Below are 23,425 nucleotides of genomic sequence, written 5' to 3' on the forward strand. Positions count from 1 at the left end.
GATTGAGAGTTTGAGGCCAGCCTGAGCTACATAATGAGACTTTCAAGAAAAGGGAACATTTGAAATAAAATTGATTAGTGAGGAAAAATGAATAAAAACAGCCAAGGTGGTTATATAGAGGTAACTCCTGCTGTAGCAGCTCCTCTGCAGGAGGCTTTCCTCCTGGGCTAGGGCATGTTGCAGCACTTACTGGAGTCTCCTCAACCTAGGAGAGGGAAGTCAGTTAATACACAAGCCTGGTGGGGACCTACATGTCCCCTGTCAAGCGGCTACCTCCCACCACCTCAGCTGTGCTGCACAGTCAGCGTCGATCCTCTGGAGTAATTGTGCTGCTGCACTAAGGCTCCATTCCCCAGCAGTCCCTCGTTCTCTGGCCTCAGTGTGTCCACCTTCTCCTTCAGCTGAGTTGCTTCATCAGAAGACAGCTGTGGAGGTTGCTGCAAACACCCTCTGCATAGTGAGGCCCTAAAGATACATATTCAGATATATTGCTAAAGGGCTGAATTCTTTCATGTTTTCCTTATTTCCCAAATGTCAGTATGTACATTTGGCTTATTATGAAAATGTGTTTGAAAATTATGTCTTTTAGAAATATTTTATAAATTGAGTATTTACAAAGAACTTTTATCATTAAAAAAATCTGGCTAAATATTTTTTCATCTGAATCCAGAAATTTAGTAGGAAGCTGAAGGGTCCTTAAAAATAAGGTTATTTATTCACTGAAGTTTAGCATTTTTCTCCTCTACTGTTTTTTTGTTTTGTTTTTGTTTTGTTTTTGTTTGTTTTTTCAGTGCTGGGGTTCAAATCCAGGACTTCATGCTGGGCAAGTGCTCCGTCACCACATATTGCATCATGCATTTTTTTTTTCCTACTTATTTCTGGTCAGCAAAGTAATTATTTTCAAGTAGATACTACTTACCTTTCTTACATGTATGTCACAGTCAGTGTTTGGAGACATTTTAAAACAATTCTCCAGTGGCTTTTGCTCATGTGGTCTTTTTTCTTTTTAACAGAGATATGACTGAAGTTGTACATGTTAAAGACAGGAAGGAAGCAATCCATGAGCTAAAATATTCGCCAGATGGCACTTACCTGGCTGTTGGCTGCAATGACAGCTCGGTTGACATCTATGGAGTTGCTCAGCGATACAAAAAAGTTGGTGAATGTGTTGGTTCACTTAGCTTCATCACTCATATGGACTGGTCTTCAGATAGTAGATATTTACAGACAAATGATGGCAGTGGAAAGCGACTTCTGTATAAGATGCCAGGTAAACTTTTCTAGCACATTACATATAGATCATAGACTGTTTAGGTTTTTTGAGACAGGGTTTCTCTGTGTAGCCTTAGCTGTCCTGGACTCGCTTTGTAGACCAGGCTGGCCTCGAACTCACAGAGATCCACCTGCCTATGTCTCCCCATGTGCTGGGGTTACAGGCGTGTACCACTGCTCCCGGCTGATCATAGACTTTTAATGTTTGTAGTATTTAAATTTTCATTAAGAGTGAATTGTAAATTATATTTGATTATAGGCATAGTATTCCGAGTTATTTCAGGCACCATGGTCTTTTCTATAAGACAGATGTCTTTTGAGTTCTTTGTCATCAGAATATTGAGTTGTGACATCAAAATTCTATATGTTTAAAACATGCAATGTGATATTTTTAAATTTGAGATAAGGTCTTGTTATGTTTCATGGATACACTGGAACTGGCTATGTAGATCATGCTGGTCTCACATTTGGAGATCCGACTGCGTCTGTCTCCCAAGTGTTAAGATCAAAGGCAAGTGCCATATCAAGCATAATGTGATTTCTTTTTAAACGTACATATATTTGACATTATAAATTAATTTTAACAATCACACTAATTGGCATACCTATCACCTAGTATAGTTATTGTCATTTTCACATGTAGTAGAAACATTCAGGATCTTTGTTAGCAGATTTTTAAGTATACCATGAGTAATAACAGCTGTGGTGCTGTACATTCAGAAAGGACACTCGGAACCCATCCTGTACAACTTAGTGCCCTGGACAACATCTTCCATCACAGTGCTTCTCCCAGCTCTTGAAAACCAGCACTCCAAACCCTTCCTGATTAAAATTCCACACCTCTCAAATTCTACACCTCCGTTTGATATGGTACTTTGTGAATTAATCACTCTTGTAAGAACTCAGTTAGTGGGATGGAGAGATGGCTTGGAGGTTAAGAGCACTGGCTGTTCTTCCAAAAGTCCTGAGTTCAATTCCCAGCGACTACATGGTGGCTCATAACCATCTATAGTGAGATGTGGTGCCCTTTTCTGGCATGCAAGCACACATTCAGGCAAAACATTGTAAACATAATAAATGAATAAATCTTAAAAAAAAAGAACTCAGTAAGACTAGTTGCATAATACAGTCAATGTATCTCCTCAAAGCTTGTCACTGATGATTTATAATGATTTACTGAGTCCTAAAGTCCTACCTAACATGAATGTATCACCCTCCTCTGATCATTCCTTTTTAGTCTTTTTCAGAGTTTCCCCCCAATGATGTATCTTGGATTTCTTTTTTAACACCACATTTGCCACTTTGACGTAACTTTCGCCCTGTCTTCCTTCCCTTTCTCCTTGCTACTGCCCCTCCTTCCTTCCTTTACTTGCTCCCTTTTTTCTTTCCTTCCCTACCCCTTTCCTTCCTTGTTTGGATTTTTATTGAGCACATTACAGGACATGTGTAGTCAGAAAGACCAAAGCCCATGCCGTCAATAGGCCCTTAGATTCTCTCTCTGCTCCCACTGCCTTCTGCTGCTGCAGCTGCACCGGGGGCAGTTCTTTCAGCGTTGTCCTGAGAAGAGCTCAGCCATGTAGGAGAGCTCAGAGCTGCCAGAGGGAGAGCCTCACTCATCCCAGCCTTAGCTTCCTCAGAACCGTGACAACCTCTGAAGAAAGGCATCTTGCCTTTTCTAACTTACCCTATTGTCATTAATCTCTATCATGATTTTCATAAGATTCAGATCTGTTTCCATATGAATGAGCCTGCTGAATTGGTAATTATATTCAAACTCACTAAAGTAGCACTTAAATTTTTAAAATTTTGTTTTCTCTTCTAATCCACACTTACCTGTCTGTTCATGTAGTCTTCTTTAACTTAGGTGTAAGGTATTAAAATTTACATTTGCATGAAAAGAAATGAAATCATTTCTTAAATGAGCACTTTTATTTTTAGGAGGAAAGGAAGTGACAAGTAAAGAAGAAATAAAAGGCATTCACTGGGCTTCATGGACATGTGTTTCAGGCCTTGAAGTCAATGGAATTTGGCCCAAGTATTCGGATATCAATGACATAAATTCAGTAGATGGAAATTATGCTGGCCAGGTGTTAGTGACAGCTGATGACTATGGAGTGGTAAAATTATTCCGATACCCATGTTTAAGAAAAGGTATCTTCCTGTCTACATTTTCACTAATACTCTCATAAAAGATGAGATTCTTTTTGTTTATATTTTTTAGTGTCTTAAAGCTTTTAGAGGACTGTCTGGCTGGTTGGGTTGGGGGTTAACTGTCAATGGGGTAAGTTAGACTAGTTGTACCAATTTCACTAAAAAAAAAACAAAGACCCCAGGTCAAAACAGTCAGTTATCTTAATACTAAAAACTGATCTCCAAGGTTTTCTCAGAGAAATAAGATTATGCCTTGCATTTTTTTTGTTCTTATGCTTGTTTTATTTAGTTTGAGATAGATTTTTATTATACAGAATGTGCAGTTGTTTTTGTTCATAGGTTTTGCTTTGTATTTATTTTTGTGTTAATGGGGATGAAAGCCAATACACATTAGGTAAATGCTGTGCCAGTAAACTGTTTATAAACCCCAGCCCCTTTAAAAACATTGTATTTTGAAGTAATGGCTCACAAAGTTGCTCAGGCAGGCCTTGAACTTGTGATTTTTCTGTCTTAGTCTTCCAATTAGCCAGGTGTGAACCAGTATTCCTAACACCTCACAATTTTTTCCTACATTTCTTTATTTTTTTATTTAATTAAAATAGTATCACATAATTTCCTCCTCTCTCTCTTCTCCCTCCCACAACTCTTGGGACCCCTCTTTCAAATTCTTTGCCTTGTTAATTATTATATATACACACACGCACACGCACGCGCGCGCACACACACACACACACACACACACACTTACACTTGTATCTGTAAATAAATATACAAATGCAAAAAGTCTGTTCAGTGTTGCTTGTTTGTTTGTTTTAATGGCTGACCTCTTGGGAGTCTATAAAACTTAGGGTGCTCATCTCTGAGGAAGACTCATTTTCCCTCTCTCAGTAGTTTTAATTGCCTGTACCTCTTCTTCTAGGGGTGGGACCACATTCATTTCCCCTGTTCCCGCCATCTACTTTGGCATGTCAACTAGTGTTGTCATTGTTCAGGTCTTGTTTAAGCAGCTATATTGTTGAGATTTCCTGGGCGAAGCTTCTCTGTCATATCTAGAGGACTCAGTCTTGCAGGAGACTTCCGGGTTCTTACAGTTCTGCAGCATTTCCCGGGCCGTGGATGTAAGGATTGTGTTGTAGATGTATCAGACGGGACTGGGGCCCCACATTTTGATCAGCTGTGACCTTCTATAATAATCTTTGCTGCAAAAGGAAGTTTCTTTGACAAGAATTAGGAGCTATACTTATCTGTGGGTTTTAGGGAAGTGGCAGTAGTAGGCTTTCTGACCTCAGTAGCCATGGGTGGCTGGCTAGGTTTTCAGCACTAGACATGACTACTCGCCGGCTGAGCAGAACGTAAGTCCAAATAGAGCTGTTGGTTACCACCAAGTATGTGTCAGTGTTGCAGCTTTAGGCATCTCTTACTGTGGTTACCACTGTTGCGATGCACAGGCGTCACTGCTGGCAACACTGCTGCGCTTGCTTCCCTTGGCAGCGTGTAGAGCACCTGCTGGTCTCCTGGTGCTATGAAAGCTAGTCATCAGGGCACCCGGCTCTGGTCAGAACCAGCTCTCTTTATTCCTCTGAGTCCTGTGTCCAAAGTGCATAGTGCCTTTAGCAGTACGAACTTATACCTCACAGTTTTGGTGTTTCCTACCAAAATACATTGGAAAATCAGTAAAGGAAACATTTGCACCCTTCACTCCATTCATTTGTTCATTTCACTAATTTTTAAATCATTTTCCATCTGGCCGTGCTTAAGATACTGTTGTGATATTGTAATAGTTTGGATAAAGTAGTTGTTGTTTAAGGTGGTATTTTTATGTGTATTGCTTTTTGTCAAATTAAAGATATATTTTTGTTATAGGGGCCAAGTTTAGAAAATATATTGGCCATTCAGCTCATGTAACTAATGTCAGATGGTCACATGATTATCAGTGGGTTATTTCTATTGGTGGAGCAGATCACTCTGTCTTTCAGTGGAAATTTATTCCTGAAAGAAAATTAAAAGATTCTCTTCACATAGCACCCCAAGGTAAGCTTAAACAGCTCCCCCATTCATAGCTCTAAACTAAGTAGTAGGTGCATATCTTTAAAGTCATTCATCACAGAGAATGCTATACGAAGTATTTGGGTTGAAATTTAATTTGTTAAATAAGTGAAGCAATAGTTGTATTAGCAAAACTAACACTTAATGTTTTATCTTGGAGATGTGGGTTCCTGGGTTTTACATATACTTTAAAAACACAAAAAAATGTCAATTCATCTGTTGTGTGTAGTATGTTAAGCTATTTTTAATATTGAGTATAGAGCATAGTTATATCTGCACAGACACTTAAATTTGATGTAGTGGATTGGGGAGGCAGTGGAGGGATTTAAAGGAGTTACTGACTCTCAGCAAGTAGGCAGGAAAATAACCTGTAGTACAGTTTGCTGACATGTGTCACGTGAATAGGTCATTTCATTTGACAGTCTCATGGCTTGTCTCCATGTCAAGCTACATGGAAACCTCTTAAGTCATTAATTTTACATTGTTGTTTTGAAAGTAAAACTTTAAACAGATGATGTTTTTTTTTTTTAAATACTTACAGAAAGTCTGGCTGAGTCCAACAGCGATGAATCAGATTCAGATCTGTCTGATGTTCCAGAACTGGATTCTGAGATCGAACAGGAGACACAGCTTACTTACCACCGGCAGGTGAGGTCCTAGTAGCCTATGATGTTGTCTCCCAAAGTCCACTTTCTTCGTCTTGATTTCTGTCACATTCATCTATTGAGAATTTTTATGGCTTTAATTTCTCTTGTAATGGATAACTGTCAGTCTTCCCCCCCCCCGACATCATTGCACACTTGCATGAAATGTTCTTTTATATTAAATGCTTGATGTACTAGGTGAGCCTGCATTGTTTGCCTGAAGGATTTTGTTACTGTAGACTACCACATTCCCCCAGAGGTGTTTCCTTATGAGGTATAAAGAGGTCTTGGAATATTAAATTCCAAGTGTTCCCTTAACAGCATTTGAAAGTTTTATTAAGGATATGAACATCTTTATTAATACTTACCTTAATCATATTCCTATATATGTGTGTTTTTAAGGTTTACAAAGAAGATCTACCTCAGCTTAAAGAACAATGCAAAGAGAAACAGAAAAGTGCTACTTCTAAACGAAGAGAACGTGCTCCAGGAAATAGTATTCGATTACACTTTATTCATGGGTATAAAATACTATTTTTCATTTGTGTGTTTGAATTTAAGTTTGCACTCAATATATTGGCAAGTCACCCTGCCTTGCTGTTCGCCTATCTTGCCTGTTTCCCTATCTGTAAATTGGTACCTGACTAAAAAGTTGCAATGAGAAATAAATAAGGAATGCCAGTGATGACATTGTCTGGCACACAATGAGCTACTGTGAAAGTCTTGGTTAAATTTCTAAAAACTGTCTGAAGGTTTGATATTACATTCATAGAAGTGGACGTGACATCTTTAAATATGTAAGAGGTAGTCATCTTTCTTACAATGTGACTAAATTGGAATTTTCTGAGTCCCTTTTTGCTTGAATATTGAGGATTTAGTGTTTGGCTAATTGTTATTAATTGCGGGAGTCCCTGAGAGCATGTAATGTATAGGTTTCACATTTCAGCTTCACAGCAACAAGTTTCTACCCTCAGCAAACACAGATTTTTCTCACCAGAGTGGTAGTACTTTCTAAGAATTGGAAAAGAGTTTATTTATGACAAGTATTTCCAGAGCTAGAGAGATGACTCAGTGATTTAGGAAGGTTTGCTGCTCTTCATGGGACCTGGCTCCATCTCAGCACCTACATTAGGTGGCCTCCCTGTGCACCTGCACACATGTGACAAATGCACACACACATATACGTAAATAAAATGAATCTTAAAAAAGTATTTGTCTTCCAGTGTTAAAATAGATAGTATTTTTGTTCTGTTGTATTGTGTGAATTGGACTTCGTTGAAGCACAAAGCAAGGTTGTCATTGCTGTGATTGTATTAGCCGTTTTAAGATTTGTATATTCTAATTGATTTCTTAAAGTTACTGTTGGAACATGTATTACATGATTCAACAATGTGCACAACCAAGTACCGTTTGAAACCTTCCTTTCTCTTCTCTTTCTCTTCGTGCTAACCAAAGTGTCATTCCCTTCCCCTGTTAAGTAATATTTACTTTCAAGGATATTTGAATACAAATATATATTCTTTTCTTACCTGATTGTGTATAAAAAGAAGTGGTTTTACTTTGTAGAATACAAATTTAATAGACTTTTTGTAAATACTAGAATACCAGAGATCTCTTTTCCGTACTTGATTTTTTTCACTCAGTACCTTAGCCTAGATTTTAGCTATCTGTAATCAGAGAAGCTCATAACAGTATGTAGATTCTAAGAAACTGGTATTCTCCTTTAATTATTCATTCCTTTAAACAATCCACATGATACCTACTTTCTGGTGTTATATATTGATCAGATAAAAGATTAAAATGCATTGTACATGATTTATTTTCTGCATTAGTTACAGGGGTTATGACTGTCGAAGTAATCTTTTCTACACTCAAATTGGTGAAATTGTGTACCATGTGGCAGCAGTGGGTGTCATATATAATAGACAACAAAACACGCAGCGTTTTTACTTGGGTCATGATGATGATATTTTGTGTCTGGCTATTCATCCTTTGAAGGACTATGTGGCAACAGGCCAGGTAAGTTCCCTTAAAAGACCAGGTGACAGTAAGTCAGCTAGGCAACCTTTTCACAAACTTTTGAGATTTATTTTTATGTGTATGGATGTCTTGCCTGCATATATTTCTGTACAGCATGTGCCTGCGGTATCCATGGAGGGTAGAAAAGGGTATGAGATACCCAGAACTAGAATTATGGATGGTTGTGAGCCACTGAATGTTGCTGGGAATCAAACCTGAGTCATTTGGCAGAGCCGTCAGTGCTCTTAACTGTTGAGCATCTTTCCAGCCCCCAAACCTGATTTTTTTAGGGAGAATGACTAAAGCAATATAAGTAATTATATAACAACAAAGCTCTATGACAGCACGTGACTGTATCTTACATTTTTCACTTGCAGTACTAACCTACCACATTTGCCAAAGCACAGGTTCTGGAATCTTGCAATGGAGACTTCTCTACTTGAGTATTCATAAAGAAAGCAAAATGTTATGTGTTCATTCTTCCTGTATTTAAGAAATGTACTAGCTTTTTAATGTTTGTTTAGTTTACTTTCACTACGACCTGTGAAAGTGTTTAATACCGAAATGCAAAAGTGACAAACAACCATGGAATGAAATCTTTAAAATCATGAGTCAAAATAAGTTGATTATCTCAGGTGTTTTGTCACATTGATAAAACACTGACTGACATATGTGCCTATATCCCTGAAATGAGGTGCCCCACGCTTGCTTCATATCACTATATATGCATATGTGTGTGTGTATGTATCAGCCAGACTGAATTTGGTGTTTGAATCCAAGTGCCGTTATTTATTGTCTATGGGCATTTCTTGCGCATTTCTGTGCCTCTGTTTCCTCATCTTTAAAATAAGGATACAACTGGTATCTAGTTTAAGGAATTATTATGGTTGATAAATAAGCCAGATTTTGTAAGTGCTGTGGAACACTGTTTCTCGGTAAGTTGTTTTGCAGTGAATATTAGTCCATAGGATTCATCGTTACCTCAGATGAAATGTCTGAAGTGATCAACAGGCAATTAAAAATGTAGGTCTTGATTGTGTAAAAAAAAAAAAAAAATCAGAGAGGCTTGGGAGGCATTACTGATTTAATTATTGAAAATGGAAAAAAAAAACTTATTTCAGGCAAAAATGTAGAAAAAAAGCCTGGGTATTTAAAGGGGGAATCTTGAAGGTTTATATTTAAATAACAGGTGACAAAATTACGAAAAAACAGTGCTAAAAAACAAAACAAAACAAAAACCCTGGGGGATTAGGCAAGAGTTATGCTGTGAAACTGTTAGAAGTAGCAAAACTTGTAGAGGTAAAACTGAAAGATCACTAATAATGTTTAGATGGATGACTTTATGACTCATTTGCTGGTTTAGTGCTGTTTCTGTTATACATTTACATTAAAAAGTCTCAAATTAAGTATAATGATTTCTACCATTGCTTTTTCAGGGGCTGCTTTATATATAAAATGATAGCATTGTGTGTTTTTAAAATTTTAAAATTTTAAAATTTCTAGAACTGTTTTAAAACACAGTTCTAGAGCAATAATTGGGAATTGTAGATTACTTGTGTATAAGTGAGTGCAATAATTGGGATTTGTAGATTACTTGTATATAAGTGAGTATTATAAACCACGTAGGTTAGTCTCATGTCTGTCGCTAAATGTGTTCTGAACTTCAGGAGTTGCATTGGTCATATGCGTGGCACATTACAGCAGGGTCACATCTAGAGCAAGTGCTCTGCTGTGCTGGCTTGAAGCAGACAAATAGGAATGGGCCATCTCCCAGTGTCCTCTTTAAGGTGATACCCCAAGCAACTGAGCTTCCTCCCGCTAGGCTCTGCATTCCTGGTTATGGCCATGGGCTAGAGATCAACTCTAACATATGTATTTGAGGGCCCTTCAGATCCAAACTATAGCACCAAGGAAAAGGTTAATGGAATGGAGGGGGGCATTGGTAAGAGGGTGTGTTTGGGGTTTCTTCTGTGAATAAGTGGCATGGTAATGAAGAAAGTAAGGAAGAGCATTGGGAATCCAGGGAGGTCAGAGTTCAACTAAAGGGCACAGAGAACACAAGAAAGATACACCGCAAGCATGAGAGTTCCAGAAAGAGTAAGTCTTACTACACGATAAAACAGATGACAATTACAAATCATGCACTATTGAATTGGTACTACAGAAGCTTCTAAGGTGAAGAAAGAAGAACTCAGTACATAGACTTCAATAAGTAAAGTGTAAATGCTTTGACCCCTCCAAGCAAAAGATGAAGAATGAAGGGACTGCCACTGAATGGGAAGTTCACCTTGTAGGCTCCAGTGGCTAGCCAGTGAGCTCTTGAGGTCTGCTGGCTCTGCTCCTCAGTGCTGGGGTTTCAGCCACAAACTACAGAACTGGCTTTGTACATAGCTACTCAGGATTCAAATTTAGATCTTAGGACCTTTATGCTTGCAAAGCAAGTGTTTTTTTTATTTTTATTATTATTATTATTATTATTATTATTATTATTATTATTATTATTATTATTATTATTTATTCAATTTGTATCCTAGCTGTGGTCCCCTCTCTCATCTCCTCCTGCTCCCAGCCTCCTCCCCCCGCCATGTCCCTTTCCTAGTCCACTGCTAGGGGAGGTCCTCCTCCCCTACTATCTGACCCTAGCCTATCAGGTCTCATCAGTACTGTCTGGATCCTCTTTCTCTGTGGACTAGTAAGGCCATGTCGCCAGGGGGAGGTGATCAAAGGGCAGGCCACTGAGTTCATGTCAGAGACTGCATCTGCTCCCTGTACTAGGGAACCTCCACGGAGACTGAGCTGCCCATGGGCTGCATCTGAGCAGAGGGTCTAAGTCCTCTTTATGCATGATCGTTGGTTGGAGTATCTGTCTCTGCAGGCCCCATTTGGGCCCAGATTTTTTGGCTCTATTGGTCTCCTTGTGGAGTTCCTGGGCCCCTCCAGGTCTTTCTATCTTCTCCTCATTCCATAAGATTCCCTACACTCTGCCCAAAGTTTGGCTATGCGTCTCAGCATCTGCTTTGATACCCTCTGAGTACAGTCTTTCAGAGGCCCTCTGTGGTAGGCTCTTGTCCTGTTCCCTGTCTTCTTCCACTTCTGGTGTCAATCCTGTTTGCCCTTCTGAATGAGGATTAACCCTCTTCCTTAGGGTCCTCCTTGTCGTTTAGCTTCTTTAGGACAATAGATTTTAATATGTTCATCCTATATTAAGAGCAAATGTTCTTAACTTGCTGGACCATCTCCCTATTCTTTAGAATATAGATTTTACAATTCTTTACTTTGTGTGGGGTGGGATTGTGTGTATGTGGGACGTGTGTGTGTGTGTGTGTGTGTGTGTGTGTGTGTGTGTGTACATGAATACATGGTGGTTAAGGACAGTTACGTGGTGGTTCTTTCCTTCCACCATGTGGTTTTCCAGGGATTGAACTGAAGTCATCAGTCTTGGTAATAACATTGAACCATCTCACCTGCCCCCAGATTTTAAAAGAAGGTATGCAAATCAAAAGGCTATTTCTGGAAAGAGCAAGGGAATCAGGGGAAGGGGCATAAGAGCCAGTAAACGGAGAATGAATGTGCTCAGAAGTGCATTGCACATATGTGAAAATGTTCTGACTGTGCTATTTTGGGTAATATGCACCGATAAAAACAGTGTACAGTAGAGAAATGTTTTATGACATAGTGCTGTTGCCCATTTTTGTCTCATAAATGCTAAGTGCTTTAACCCTTTCTGAATTCTTTACTATACCAGTATTCTAATCTAGAAAAATCTTGCTTGCATGTCCTCATCTAAGACATGCACTTTCTGAAGTTACAGCTCCGTTATGTATTATCTGTTTCATGAACTCTTGAAAGCAGTTTCATTCTTACTAGGCATATAGTGCCATATGTTCTTATTTGAAATGCCTTGTTTTTCTGAGGAGTGTACATTCAGTTAAAGTTATTCGAGTGTCATAATACTCAAAGTGCCTATCACAGTAACTGCCAATGACAGGTACTTAGTAATCCTTTATTATCTTTCTTGATGAATTGTAGAAGGAGCAATATGTAGTTCTACAATATTTCTAGAGACACTCTGCCTAGCTGTATTACTTTGTTCTGTTTTGTCCTGGGTATTGAGCAAGGGGCTGCATATATACCATCCACTGCGCATATACACTAAGCATGTGCTTGTAGTGAGCCAAACACCAGTCCTCCTAATTAACATTTCAGACTGGGTGTACTTAGCAAATAAGGGGTCCTATGGTGACATTTAATGTTCATAAGTTTGTATTATTTTCCTCGGTTTTCTCTTCATTCTGCTCTCTTCTATCCCTCTTAGAATTTGAAAAAATGTTAATGAAAAAACACCATGTTTGTAATCTGCCTTTTGTTTTTATCTTGATAAATTTCTATGACAAATAAAGGCTATGTAAGTGTTTTGTTTTCTTTTAACAGATATAAAAATAATTGTTTACAATGGCTTTTATAATTATATCTTTACCAGGTAGGTAGAGATCCCTCAATTCACGTATGGGACACAGAAACCATTAAACCATTGTCTATATTAAAGGGCTACCACCAATATGGCATTTGTGCTGTTGATTTCTCAGGTAAGACTCTTCTATCTCAGTAAGAATGATCAAAACACAGAGGGAACATATAGTATTTAATCAGTGTTACCTATGCTTGCCATCTAGCTTTGGCCTTCATGGCTTTTATGAAGTGTGCATACTGTTTTCATCAAACATAATGATGAAACTCAGTTTTCTGGCTTCTTTATAATTACAGTGTAATGACTGAGCTCCTAAAGTCTTTTTTCAATGTTCATGTAAATATCAGCATAAATAATGGTTTCCTGCAAAACACCTAAAACTGTTACAGGTACTCCTGTCATATGTACCTTCCCTTTGAGCAAACTTTGATATTAATCTTCTATAGCTTCAAAGCAAACTTTGAAAATGTTTAGTGTGAATGAGATGAGGTTTCTTATGTGTTTATATTAAGTAGCACTTACAGTGCATCTTATAATATCAGTTCATGCTTTCAGTTTAGCAACTGCAGTGAAAGCTGCTGTGTGGCTTGAGAAAATGTCATTATTGAAGAAGTGTGTATCATGAAAAAGTAGTGGGTTTGCTGCCCTAACCAGAGTCAGTTATTAATAAGTGATATTTCAGGAAAACATAGATACATAAATTTTCAAGAGTCCTAATGGTCAAGAAACAAGAAAATGTAAAGCAGACTGCATGGGTGAACAATAGAAATATCAGTGGTAGCACTGAACAACTAAGGTTTGCAAAAGTGCGGCAGAGTGGAAAAGGCTCCCGTATACTGTAAACCTTATAGCCTGTAAACACATGCACTCTGGTCAATATGTCAAAACAGGCGTTTGCTTCAATATTTATGTAGTCATTACTCATTTGGTAGCAGAGACACTAAAACTTGGCCTTTACTAAAAGCAGCCATATTAGTGACCACTTCATGAAATGCTTTTCATTTCATGAACTTTTCATAGTCTCTGAGTTTTTATGTCACAGTAGAGTTCTTTCAGCGAATTTAGTTGAAGTAGATCTATTTTCCCCTCCATTCTTTTATTTTCTTAATACAGATTTTGGGTTTATTTTTAATTGACCTATAATTATTTATATTGGCAGGATATAGGGTAATTTATGTGTGTGGTGCCAGCACAGGATGCCAAGAACATAAAACAAGTATTCTACCATTGAGCTATCCCCCAGGCCCTAATGTGATATTCTGATACAGGCATGTATCATGTATTAATTACCTTACAGGAGCTTTAATATACCCATCATTTTATACATTCATCCTTCCCCTTTTTCTTAACCTAATGAATAAATGCATAAAGTAACTTAAGTCAAGTGTGACAATGATTTAAAAACCCATTATCCCAGCTTAGGAGATGTCTTTGTGGGTAAAATCATTTGCTGTATGGGCCTGAGTTCAATCCCTGTGACTCATGTAAAGGTGGATGGAGAAAACCAACTTCATGTAGTTGTTCTTTTAGTTACACACACAGGCAGGAACACATGCACATGCACACATGTGCGTTGTGAAATTTAAGTTAGAAAACCATTATCCCCACTCTCTTCTAAATTCTGGTTCTTTTCATGGATGTATGCATGCCTAACATCTATGATTATTTTTTCAAGTTTTAAATATAGTGCTGTAGCTCATTAGTCTATTTTCTGTTGCTATAATAACACCTTAAGGTGGATACTGATAGGAACAGAGACCTGGTTAGCTTCCAGTTGTGGAAACTGCAAGTTCAAGTCAAGAGGCTCTGTTGGTTATGCTTGTGGTGAAAGTCTCGCTGGCTGTGTCACAACATGACTGACAGCATCATGGTGGGAGTAAGTGCAAAATGAAGATATAACATTGTGAGACAGGAAGCCAGGGAGATCTAGGGATCAAATGTAGCCGGACTTCTTGTCTACTTTATTTGGGTTCCTATAGAAACCGTCCTTCACCCCAATCCCTTCCACCACCACCCCAATACTAGGTATGAGAGAAAGAAGGTTAGAGGGGAAAGGGAGAATAGGGGGAGTAGACTTCCTTAGACTACTTCCAGCTGATTAGGGGCATCGAATTCCTTGGGAGCAAGTCCAATCTTCATCTTCAGAATACCAGCAACCAGCAATGCAACAAACAGCAATCCAGCAATAGCAAAAGCAGCAGCAAGGACTAGTGGCATTATGAAAAGCAGCAGCTGCCACAGGCCCTCTCGGAGCCCTTGCGTTTATACTCTCAAGAGTCCCCAGAATTCCAAACATTAAACTATCTGCAGCTGTCAAAAATCACACCCCTCTAGAACACGAGACGAATCATAGTTAGAGGCTCTACCTCTGAAACAGCCCCATATCCCACACTTGGGATTAAAACAAAAACATAGTCACATAACTGTTTTTTTTAAGAAACCAAAATTCTCACTATAATCACTACTATAGTAAAAACTTGTTTTTATTTTAATAACCATTACAATAGAGCTAACTTCCTGAGGGCACATTACACTTTTCTCAGGGCAGAGCACCCAGCAGTTTAACCCCATGGCACCAGGCCTGTCTCTGTCTGATCTGTGAGTTTACTCCATCACACAGGGCCAAGCATCCAGAAGTTCAGACTTGGGTGGAGGGCTATTCAAATGAGAGCCTGTGGCTCTAGAAAACACGTTAGATGTTTTTTACTTCAGAATCTCATCTCTTTGGTTGTCACAGCTGATGGGAAACGCCTGGCTTCAGTTGGAATAGATGACAGCCACACCATTGTCCTGTGGGACTGGAAGAAAGGGGAGAAACTTTCAGTGGCAAGGTAGGGAGATACTGGCCAAACACTACTAGTGTTAGAATGGACTTCACTTTTTTGAAGTTAAGCTAATTTGTGAGTTTTAAAAATAATTATCAGCTTTTGTTACTTTTAAATAATCAAACTAAAAAGATAAATGACTTTATTATTTCTTTGTAGATTTAGCCCCCTGTAAACCCATTTTTTAATTTGCCTCTAATTGGACATTGGAAATTACTATTTCAATTTGCCACTTGCAAAGAGTGAATTCTATTAAAGCTACTGCATACCAGCTGAGAAGCATGGTAAAATGCTTCTTAATTGAAAAAGATATAAATATATGTATATATGAAATTATATTGCTTTTCTAATATTTTTCTTCATTTTTGGTTTTCTAAAGTGAGCATGGTTTCTTTTATAATAAAATATTAAATGGTGCTTTGAAAGGGGAAGTAGTTAACAGCGTCAGAGGCTACACTTTTGTTACTCCCTCAATTTGAGATGTTACAGTACTTAAAAGTATGAAAGCTTTTTGCTGAGTAGATAGATGATGTCCAAGAACACAATAGCTTCACAGAACTGTGAGGGGCTGGTAAGATGGCTCAGTGGGTAGAGGCACTAACCCTAACCTTACATCGATCACCGGGGCCTACAGCTTACTGAAAGGGGAGAATTTATCCCTGTAAGTTGTCCTCCCACTTCTGGCACAGGTACTGTGACACGAGTAAATAAATGCAATAAAAGGAACATTGAAGGATATGCCAAACTGTAATGAATTACTATTTTTAAAAAATTTTAACTTTTTGTCACACACAGCATTCCCTGTTTACAATACAGTGAATCTCATGGGTACTATTTAAATGAAGTTCTATTTTCCTTGTTTTTACTGTCTAGAAAATCTGCTGAGCGGAGTTAACATATTTAAATAGTGATAAATGTACAGATGAATGATTTCACAGCCTGAATGTCAGATACCAAGAGGAAACAACTGTCCAGTGGGTGGAGAATGGTAGATAGGATGTGAGTTGTTCTAAGATGGCTTACCTGCAGAGCTAAACATTTTGGTTTGTTTCAGAGGCAGTAAAGATAAGATTTTTGTTGTGAAAATGAACCCCTATGTGCCTGATAAACTAATTACAGCTGGGATTAAACACATGAAATTTTGGCGTAGAGCAGGTAAGGAAATGTTCCTTTTTACTCTTTTAAATTTCTAGAAGGCATTAGCTTTAAAATAACTTAGCTAAGTACAGTGTGTTTGTTATGCTGGCCTGGATCTTGGGATAGAAAAGGAACATTTTTAGAAAAACTGAAAACTGAAGCCTGGGGTTCAGTTAAAAACACTGTGTAAATGACATGTTTTTTTAGTCTTGATAAAGGGATAGTATTGTTAAGATGTTACTATTAAACTTTATAGAGGACTATATGGAAACACTGTTATTTTTACATCATTCTATAAACCTAAAATTATCTAAGATAACCTTATGGGTCGGAAGGGGTTCATAGGTTAGGGATAGAGTGCATTCCTAGCATTCTCAGGCCCTCCTAGTTTGATTCTCCCATCAAAAAGAATAAAAGGTTCATTTTTAATTGGTGTTCTTGTCTTGGTACATTTTAAACAAAGATGATTTAACATGTGGGATTAGTCGGCTGATGTACAGATTTCCTTTTATTAAAGACACGTTTTATAGTCTAAAATAGAAAGTTTTGTAAAAATGCCTTGTATGCTATAAAGTAATACAGAAATGAAATACTCTGTTTCTTTAGTCATTTAGTGATAAATCAGTCATAGTCGTTAGTTATAAATCACAAATGCAGAATAAATTGATTTTTTCAAATAAAATAGTGTATGTCAGCAGTGTAGCGTTGAAGTCTCAGTGAACTGAAACCTTTCAGAGAAAATGCTTAAGCACGAGAAGTAAAACATCAGAAAAGAGCAAAGTCTGTGATGACATTTCCCAAGTTCCCCTGACTTCCAAGTTGTGAACTATCTGGGACATGAACTGATTTTCCAGATTTGTAGTGAATGCTGTACCAGAGACTCCGCAGCTCAAAGTGTTTCCAGTTACAAAGGAAAAGCCAATTTATGGTTTCATTCCTGTAAATTTAAACAAGCATTTCATTTGGCCACATCAGTCCCTTGGAATTGAAGACGCCTACCAAGTAACACTTGAGAGCACACACGTGCGTGTGTGCACACCTTACCTGTGTATTTGTTTGAAGTAAGAGATTTCAAGAGAGTAAACACCAGGCACCTGGAGAGCTGGCTCAGTGGTTGAGAGTGCTTGCTTTTCCAAAGGACCCAAGTTATTTCCCAGCATGCACATGGCAGTCCAGTGCCCTCCTCTAGACCTGTGAGCTCTGCATGTTTGTACCCAGTCACCATTAATTGGAAACATTCTAAAGCATGACCAGCTACTGGGAATGGGCCTGCTGTGGGAGGGTCGGGGGAGGGTGTGTGTGGGGGGATAGAGGGTGGATAAAAAAGGTCAGCCTTACTCTGAAAGCTCTTGTCTCAGTGACTCAGGCCCCGGTGTGACCTCCTTTTGAATAGCTAGCCCTTTAAACTTGGGCAGCTTGTCAAGCAGGGGGTGAGATTCCACTGTTAGGTATGAAGCCATTACCTGAGCCTTTAACTTGTGGTTGGAGGTAATCAGAACAAGCTCTGGTATGCTGCTAGTGGGTGAGGCAATTAGGAAAGTGGGCTGTGAGAGCAGAAAAGGAAACGGGCTCATTTTCTGCAGCTCTAGTGCTAATATGCTCGAGGTGGGCTTTATTATGAAGCCTTCATCCTCAGGATTTGGCCCATGGCTAGTTGTTAACTGATTCAGATTTAGGTGTCTAGTCTGTGCTATAGGCAAAGCCTAGTGCTGCTACTTGTATACTAGATTCCCGTTCTGCCATCCAGAGAACATACCTAGCCCCTCTTGCCCTCTTGAATTATCAACTCTCCCTCTCTACCTAGTTTGTTCTTTAGCATAAAATGTGCTATTATTTTTTCCATCTTAATAAAACCAAATCCTCTTTCAATTCTCCTCTAGTTTCTAACTATGTGGAGTGGTTTTGTTGTTGTTATTGTTGGTGGTGGTGTTATATTGTTACAATTTAGATGTGAAATTCCACCCTTGGTTCCCAGCTAGTGGAATGCCTAGAAGTTTGTAGAAACTTTTGGACATAGATCCTGGATGCCCTACTCATGTCTGTACAGGCTGTGTTAGGGCTCATACCCAGGCACAGTTCTGGTCCTTGCTCCCTGCTCTGTCATCCACTAAGTCATGAATAAGCTGTGCCGTGGGCTTCCACCACCAGAGTTAAGGGCTGTTAGAACCATAATGCCTCCCCTGTCACAAAACTGTGAAGCAAAATTAGTTCTTCCCTTAAGCTTCTTGTCAAGTATTTGGTGCAGCAATGAGAAGAATAACCAGGATCCTCTCCCCATCTCCAGTTTTTATGCTTTCTCCCCCTGACAGAAGTCTAACCCACTTTTGTTCCCTGACCATTCTACCCAACTTGTCTTGTGAGGAAACTAGTGACTCTGGCTGTTATATTAGGATGGTCTTCCAAGAATATTTGGAATCTGATCTTTCAGAATCTGATCTGTGCTACTATCCTCTTCTTGCCTCCTTTAACCTTTAGCCCAGTGGTTCTCAGCCTTCCTAATGCTGCAGCCTTCTATTGCAATTCCACATGTGGCCAACCATAAAATCATTTTGTTGCTACATCATAAACTGTAATTTTACTACTGTTATGAACTGTAATGTATCTTGTTGGTGTTATGTTTTTATAAGTATTTTATTTATTTTTTTATGCCTCTTTTTCCCTTCACCACCCCAGTCCTTTCCAATACCCCAACATGGAGTAGTAGAGAAATTTAGTAGGGAGAAGGGGGAGTAGTTTTCCTTAGCTACTTCCTGCTGGTTAGGGTCATTGAGGCAAGTCCAAACTCTGTTTCTGGATATCTCTGACTTCTCATCACGCTGCACCAACAGCAACCAGGAGCAGCAGAGAGGAAGCACCAGCGGCTACCTTTCTTGGAGCCCACCAAAGTTCTCTGGCCTCTGGCTTTTTATTCCCTCTCCAGAGTCCTCAGCTTTAAACTATCTGCATCTGGCAAAGAGCCCCTCTCATATCCTGCATGAGGCAAACAGTTTTCTGCTGTGGACAATCTGAATTAGTCCCATATCCTACACCTGGGATCAGAACAAAACCATATTTGCATCGACAACAGTATCTGAGATGTAGGATATGCAGAGAAGCCCTTATGAGCCTGTGTAAAGGAAAGTAACAAAAACTCACAAGCAACTTAAAAACTCACTAATGGGGAGGCAAGTAACTATAGGTTGTGTATATAAAGAAATAATTGAGTCATTTTCCAGTAACTTGTCAAAATGACAAATGTAAGGGAAAAGAGGAGGAGCTCTCGCTGTATGTTTTCCAGGCTTTTAGGAAACACAAAGCTGTTTCTTTGGCCACATACATGTGAATCTACAAGAAAGGTGATATTGTAGACTTCAAGGGAATGGGTACTGTTCAAAAAGGAGTTTTCCATAAGTGTTACCATGGCAAAACTAGAAGAGTCTGCAGTGTCACCCAGGACACCATGGACATCATTATAAACAAGCAAGTTAAGGGTAAGATTCTTAGCAAGAGAATTCATGTGTGGATTGAGCACCTCATGCTCTCTAAGAGCTGAGACAGCTTCTTCAAGCAGGTGAAGGAAACAGTTAGACAGAAGAGGAATCCAGAGAGAAGGCCACTTGGGCACTTGGCCTGGGCTGCCCAGAGAAGCGCACTATGTGAAGACCAATGGGAAGGAGCCAGAGCTGCTGGAGCCCATTCCGTGTGAATTCATGGCCTAGTGTACAAAAAGAAGTAAAGGACCCAGACTGTAAGGTGTTTTTCTTTAAAAAACAAACAACAACAAAACAGAAAGAAATAATAGAGTTCTGAAAGTTAAATTTGTAGAGGTATAAATCGACATGTATATAATTGACAAAATCTTGGAGATGTCAGCAGCTTGCAGAAGGATGGGTATGACCTCTCAGTTGTTTGTATATATTTTTAGCAGATGTGTGGGTGCTCATTGTATTGGTCTCTAAAAACCTTTTTTTTATCCTTAAATAAGTCATAACAAATTTTTGACAAGTATTATCAAAACTTCTAATAACTGAGCAAAAGTGACTTAATTTTTATCTTATTTGGGCTATAGCCTAAGATCCATGATATAAAGTATTCCCCAAGTCGATATTTGTCAGTAATTTTTTAATTAATTCTCTGTATGGCTACATGTCTTTCTATCAAACGTTAGTAGAAAATGAAACTGTATTTTGTAACTGTGGACATTTTAAAAGCAACATTTCACATTTTTTTTTTAATGAATCAGGGGGAGGATTAATTGGAAGAAAAGGCCACGTAGGTACTCTGGGGAAAAACGACACAATGATGTGTGCAGTGTACGGATGGACTGAAGAGATGGCCTTTTCTGGAACATCCACAGGAGATGTGTGTATCTGGAGAGATGTCTTTCTTGTAAAAACAGTTAAAGCCCACGATGGGCCAGTATTCAGTATGCATGCACTAGAGAAGGTAAGTAACCTAAGAAAATTTGAAGTTTAAAACAGTGACCATGGAAAAAGCACTGCTTTCTACATGGCTGCACTAAACAACTATAGTCTGTTTTGTTCTTTCTTTCTATATCCATAATATGATATGAAATAGGCATGCTGCTTAAAAACACATTTTAAACATATAAAATAGTGGCACATCCCTGTAATCCCAGCTCTCAGAAGATGAAGGGAGAAGTATCATAAATCCAAGGTCAATTTTGGATGCATGAGTAATTCAAAGGCATCCGGAACTACACGAGACCCTTCCTAAAAACAAACAAGCAACTTTGCTAAAAGTGGTGACTCATGTCTATAATCTCAGCACAGGGGAATTGTGAGTTTGAGGCTAGCCTAGGCTATAAACAGAGACTTGCCTAAAAATAAATAAATAAATAAATAAATAAATAAATAAATAAATAAATAAATAAATAAATGGAAAGAAAGGGCTGGTGAGATGGCTCTGCCTGTAAAATACCTGCTATACAAGCCTGCTGATCTGAGTTCAGTCCCTAGAACACACAGTAGAAGGAGAGTTGTCCTCTGACCTATACAGAAACTCACTCTCTGTGTCTGTCTGTGTCTGTCTCTCTTTCTCTTTCCATAACTCTCCCTCATCTCTTTTTCTCTCTCTCTCACGTACACATGTACACATGAAAGGAAAATGAAAGATTACTATATTAATTAAGCCAATGTTGTGTGTCAACATTATGCATGTATGATCACACTGAAGTACCATTGCTGCTGCTTTTTTGAGGTAAAGTAGGAAGCTTTAGATGGATGCATGTGATTGCTGAAAGTGGTCTTCTGGCATCTTCTCCTTTATAGATTCTGGGTTGATGCTTAGAAACTATAATAGTTCTTATACTAATCTATTTTATTCAGAAGCTGTGACTTTTGGCTAGACTCTTGTCTCCATAGTTTTTCAATATAAAGCAGGTGACTAGGTTTGATATATTTGGTCTTCACTAACTGGAACCCTTTGTTTTCATAGGGATTTGTAACTGGAGGAAAAGATGGTGTGGTAGCCCTTTGGGATGACTCCTTTGAGAGATGTCTCAAGACCTACGCCATAAAAAGAGCTGATTTAGCCCCAGGATCTAAAGGTGGTTTCATATTTAGTCTACTGTTTAGCAAAAGACTAATTATTTATCAACATGCTCACTCACTGAGGCAGAACACAAGAAATATATTTTCCCTTCTTGATGAGCATCAGAATTAAGTAGAACTCATTTAACATGATACCAGAGTCACCATCCTCCTTTCTCTGATGCATTTAATGAAGTACTAACTAACTACAACACACTTAACTTTTAACTCTCACACTTACCAGCACGCAGGAGTTTGTTGTCAGGCTACATTTGAGTTTACTGAAGAAGCTAGCAGCAGCCTGAGTTCAGCCCCGGAGCCCACTGTGGAAGGAGAGAATGTGCTGGCCTCCTCCCAGCCTCATGGATCCTTCGTCATCTTTTCTTTCAGTTTATCTCTTACTTTCAGGGACTGTGCCGTACTCCCTCTGACCTCAAGGCCTTTTCTGCAAGCTTTAGCTTGCTCCTAGAGTCTGTTCTTCCCCCCAGTGACAGAACCATGTGCTCACTTTATTCTATATGACTTCATCCTCACTTTCCCCTTCAGAAAGTTTAACTTTCTTCTCAAATTCTCTATTTCTAATAACCTCCTCACGCAAGATCTGTTGCAAGAGTTAGGTCTGCCATGCTTACTAAGACGTTCTACAACACACTGGTTAAAGGGATGTATCTTATGCTGAATTAGAATCTAGATGTTATAAGTAACCTAAGGGGAACAGGAAGCAGAGGAAGTTTTGCTAATGTATAAAGCGAAGAAATAGTTATTGGAATGAAAGTGTAGTATTTGAGTAGAACAGAATTCTACATTGTTATGTTCTGTTACATTTTGAGATTAAAAATTGACTAATTAAAGGAAATACAGTGCATTAGAATTTCTAAAATAAAAAACTTCATAATGTGATTTTTTTTTTTTTACCATCAAAATAGCATCAGTGGAAAAACACCTATTTTTTAATTTTCTTAACTTCATACCTTCAAGAACTTCTCCACTTAACATTTCAGGTCTGCTCTTGGAAGACAATCCATCCATCCGTGCCATATCATTAGGACATGGCCATATTTTGGTTGGCACGAAGAATGGTGAAATACTAGAAGTGGATAAGAACGGCCCAATAACACTTCTCGTCCAGGTACTCTTAAGTGTTAACACTCACTTCGTGCCTTTATGGTTCATGTTTTCAGTCATAACATGAGAAGCAAATGGACACTTGTGAAAACAATGCAGGATGAGGTAGAGAAATATGTCTGAATATAAGTTGAGAAAATTAGCTCAATGGCTAGACACAATCAATAAATGAATACACATGTTCTCATGTAGAATTATTGTCAATAC

The 23,425-nt window shown here is 38.6% G+C and overlaps 1 protein-coding gene and 1 pseudogene across 1 annotated transcript in view; both read left to right on the forward strand.

Annotated features, from left to right (window-relative positions):
- Nucleotides 1–23,425, forward strand: part of Eml5 (EMAP like 5) — a 106,493-nt gene that overhangs the window by 36,882 nt on the left and 46,186 nt on the right. Inside the window, exons 9-20 of the mRNA XM_055593195.1 lie at nt 1,014–1,270; nt 3,211–3,423; nt 5,287–5,454; nt 6,011–6,117; nt 6,516–6,634; nt 7,946–8,132; nt 12,613–12,718; nt 15,338–15,431; nt 16,480–16,580; nt 20,785–20,987; nt 21,999–22,110; nt 23,095–23,222. Of these exons, the coding sequence (XP_055449170.1) occupies nt 1,014–1,270; nt 3,211–3,423; nt 5,287–5,454; nt 6,011–6,117; nt 6,516–6,634; nt 7,946–8,132; nt 12,613–12,718; nt 15,338–15,431; nt 16,480–16,580; nt 20,785–20,987; nt 21,999–22,110; nt 23,095–23,222 (1,795 nt within the window). The remainder of the gene's footprint in view (nt 1–1,013; nt 1,271–3,210; nt 3,424–5,286; nt 5,455–6,010; nt 6,118–6,515; nt 6,635–7,945; nt 8,133–12,612; nt 12,719–15,337; nt 15,432–16,479; nt 16,581–20,784; nt 20,988–21,998; nt 22,111–23,094; nt 23,223–23,425) is intronic.
- Nucleotides 19,790–20,260, forward strand: LOC129666148 (60S ribosomal protein L21-like; annotated as a pseudogene).

Source organism: Psammomys obesus, unplaced genomic scaffold, assembly GCF_907164565.1.
Source record: "Psammomys obesus unplaced genomic scaffold, mPsaObe1.curated_primary_1811, whole genome shotgun sequence".
Taxonomy (NCBI): domain Eukaryota; kingdom Metazoa; phylum Chordata; class Mammalia; order Rodentia; family Muridae; genus Psammomys; species Psammomys obesus.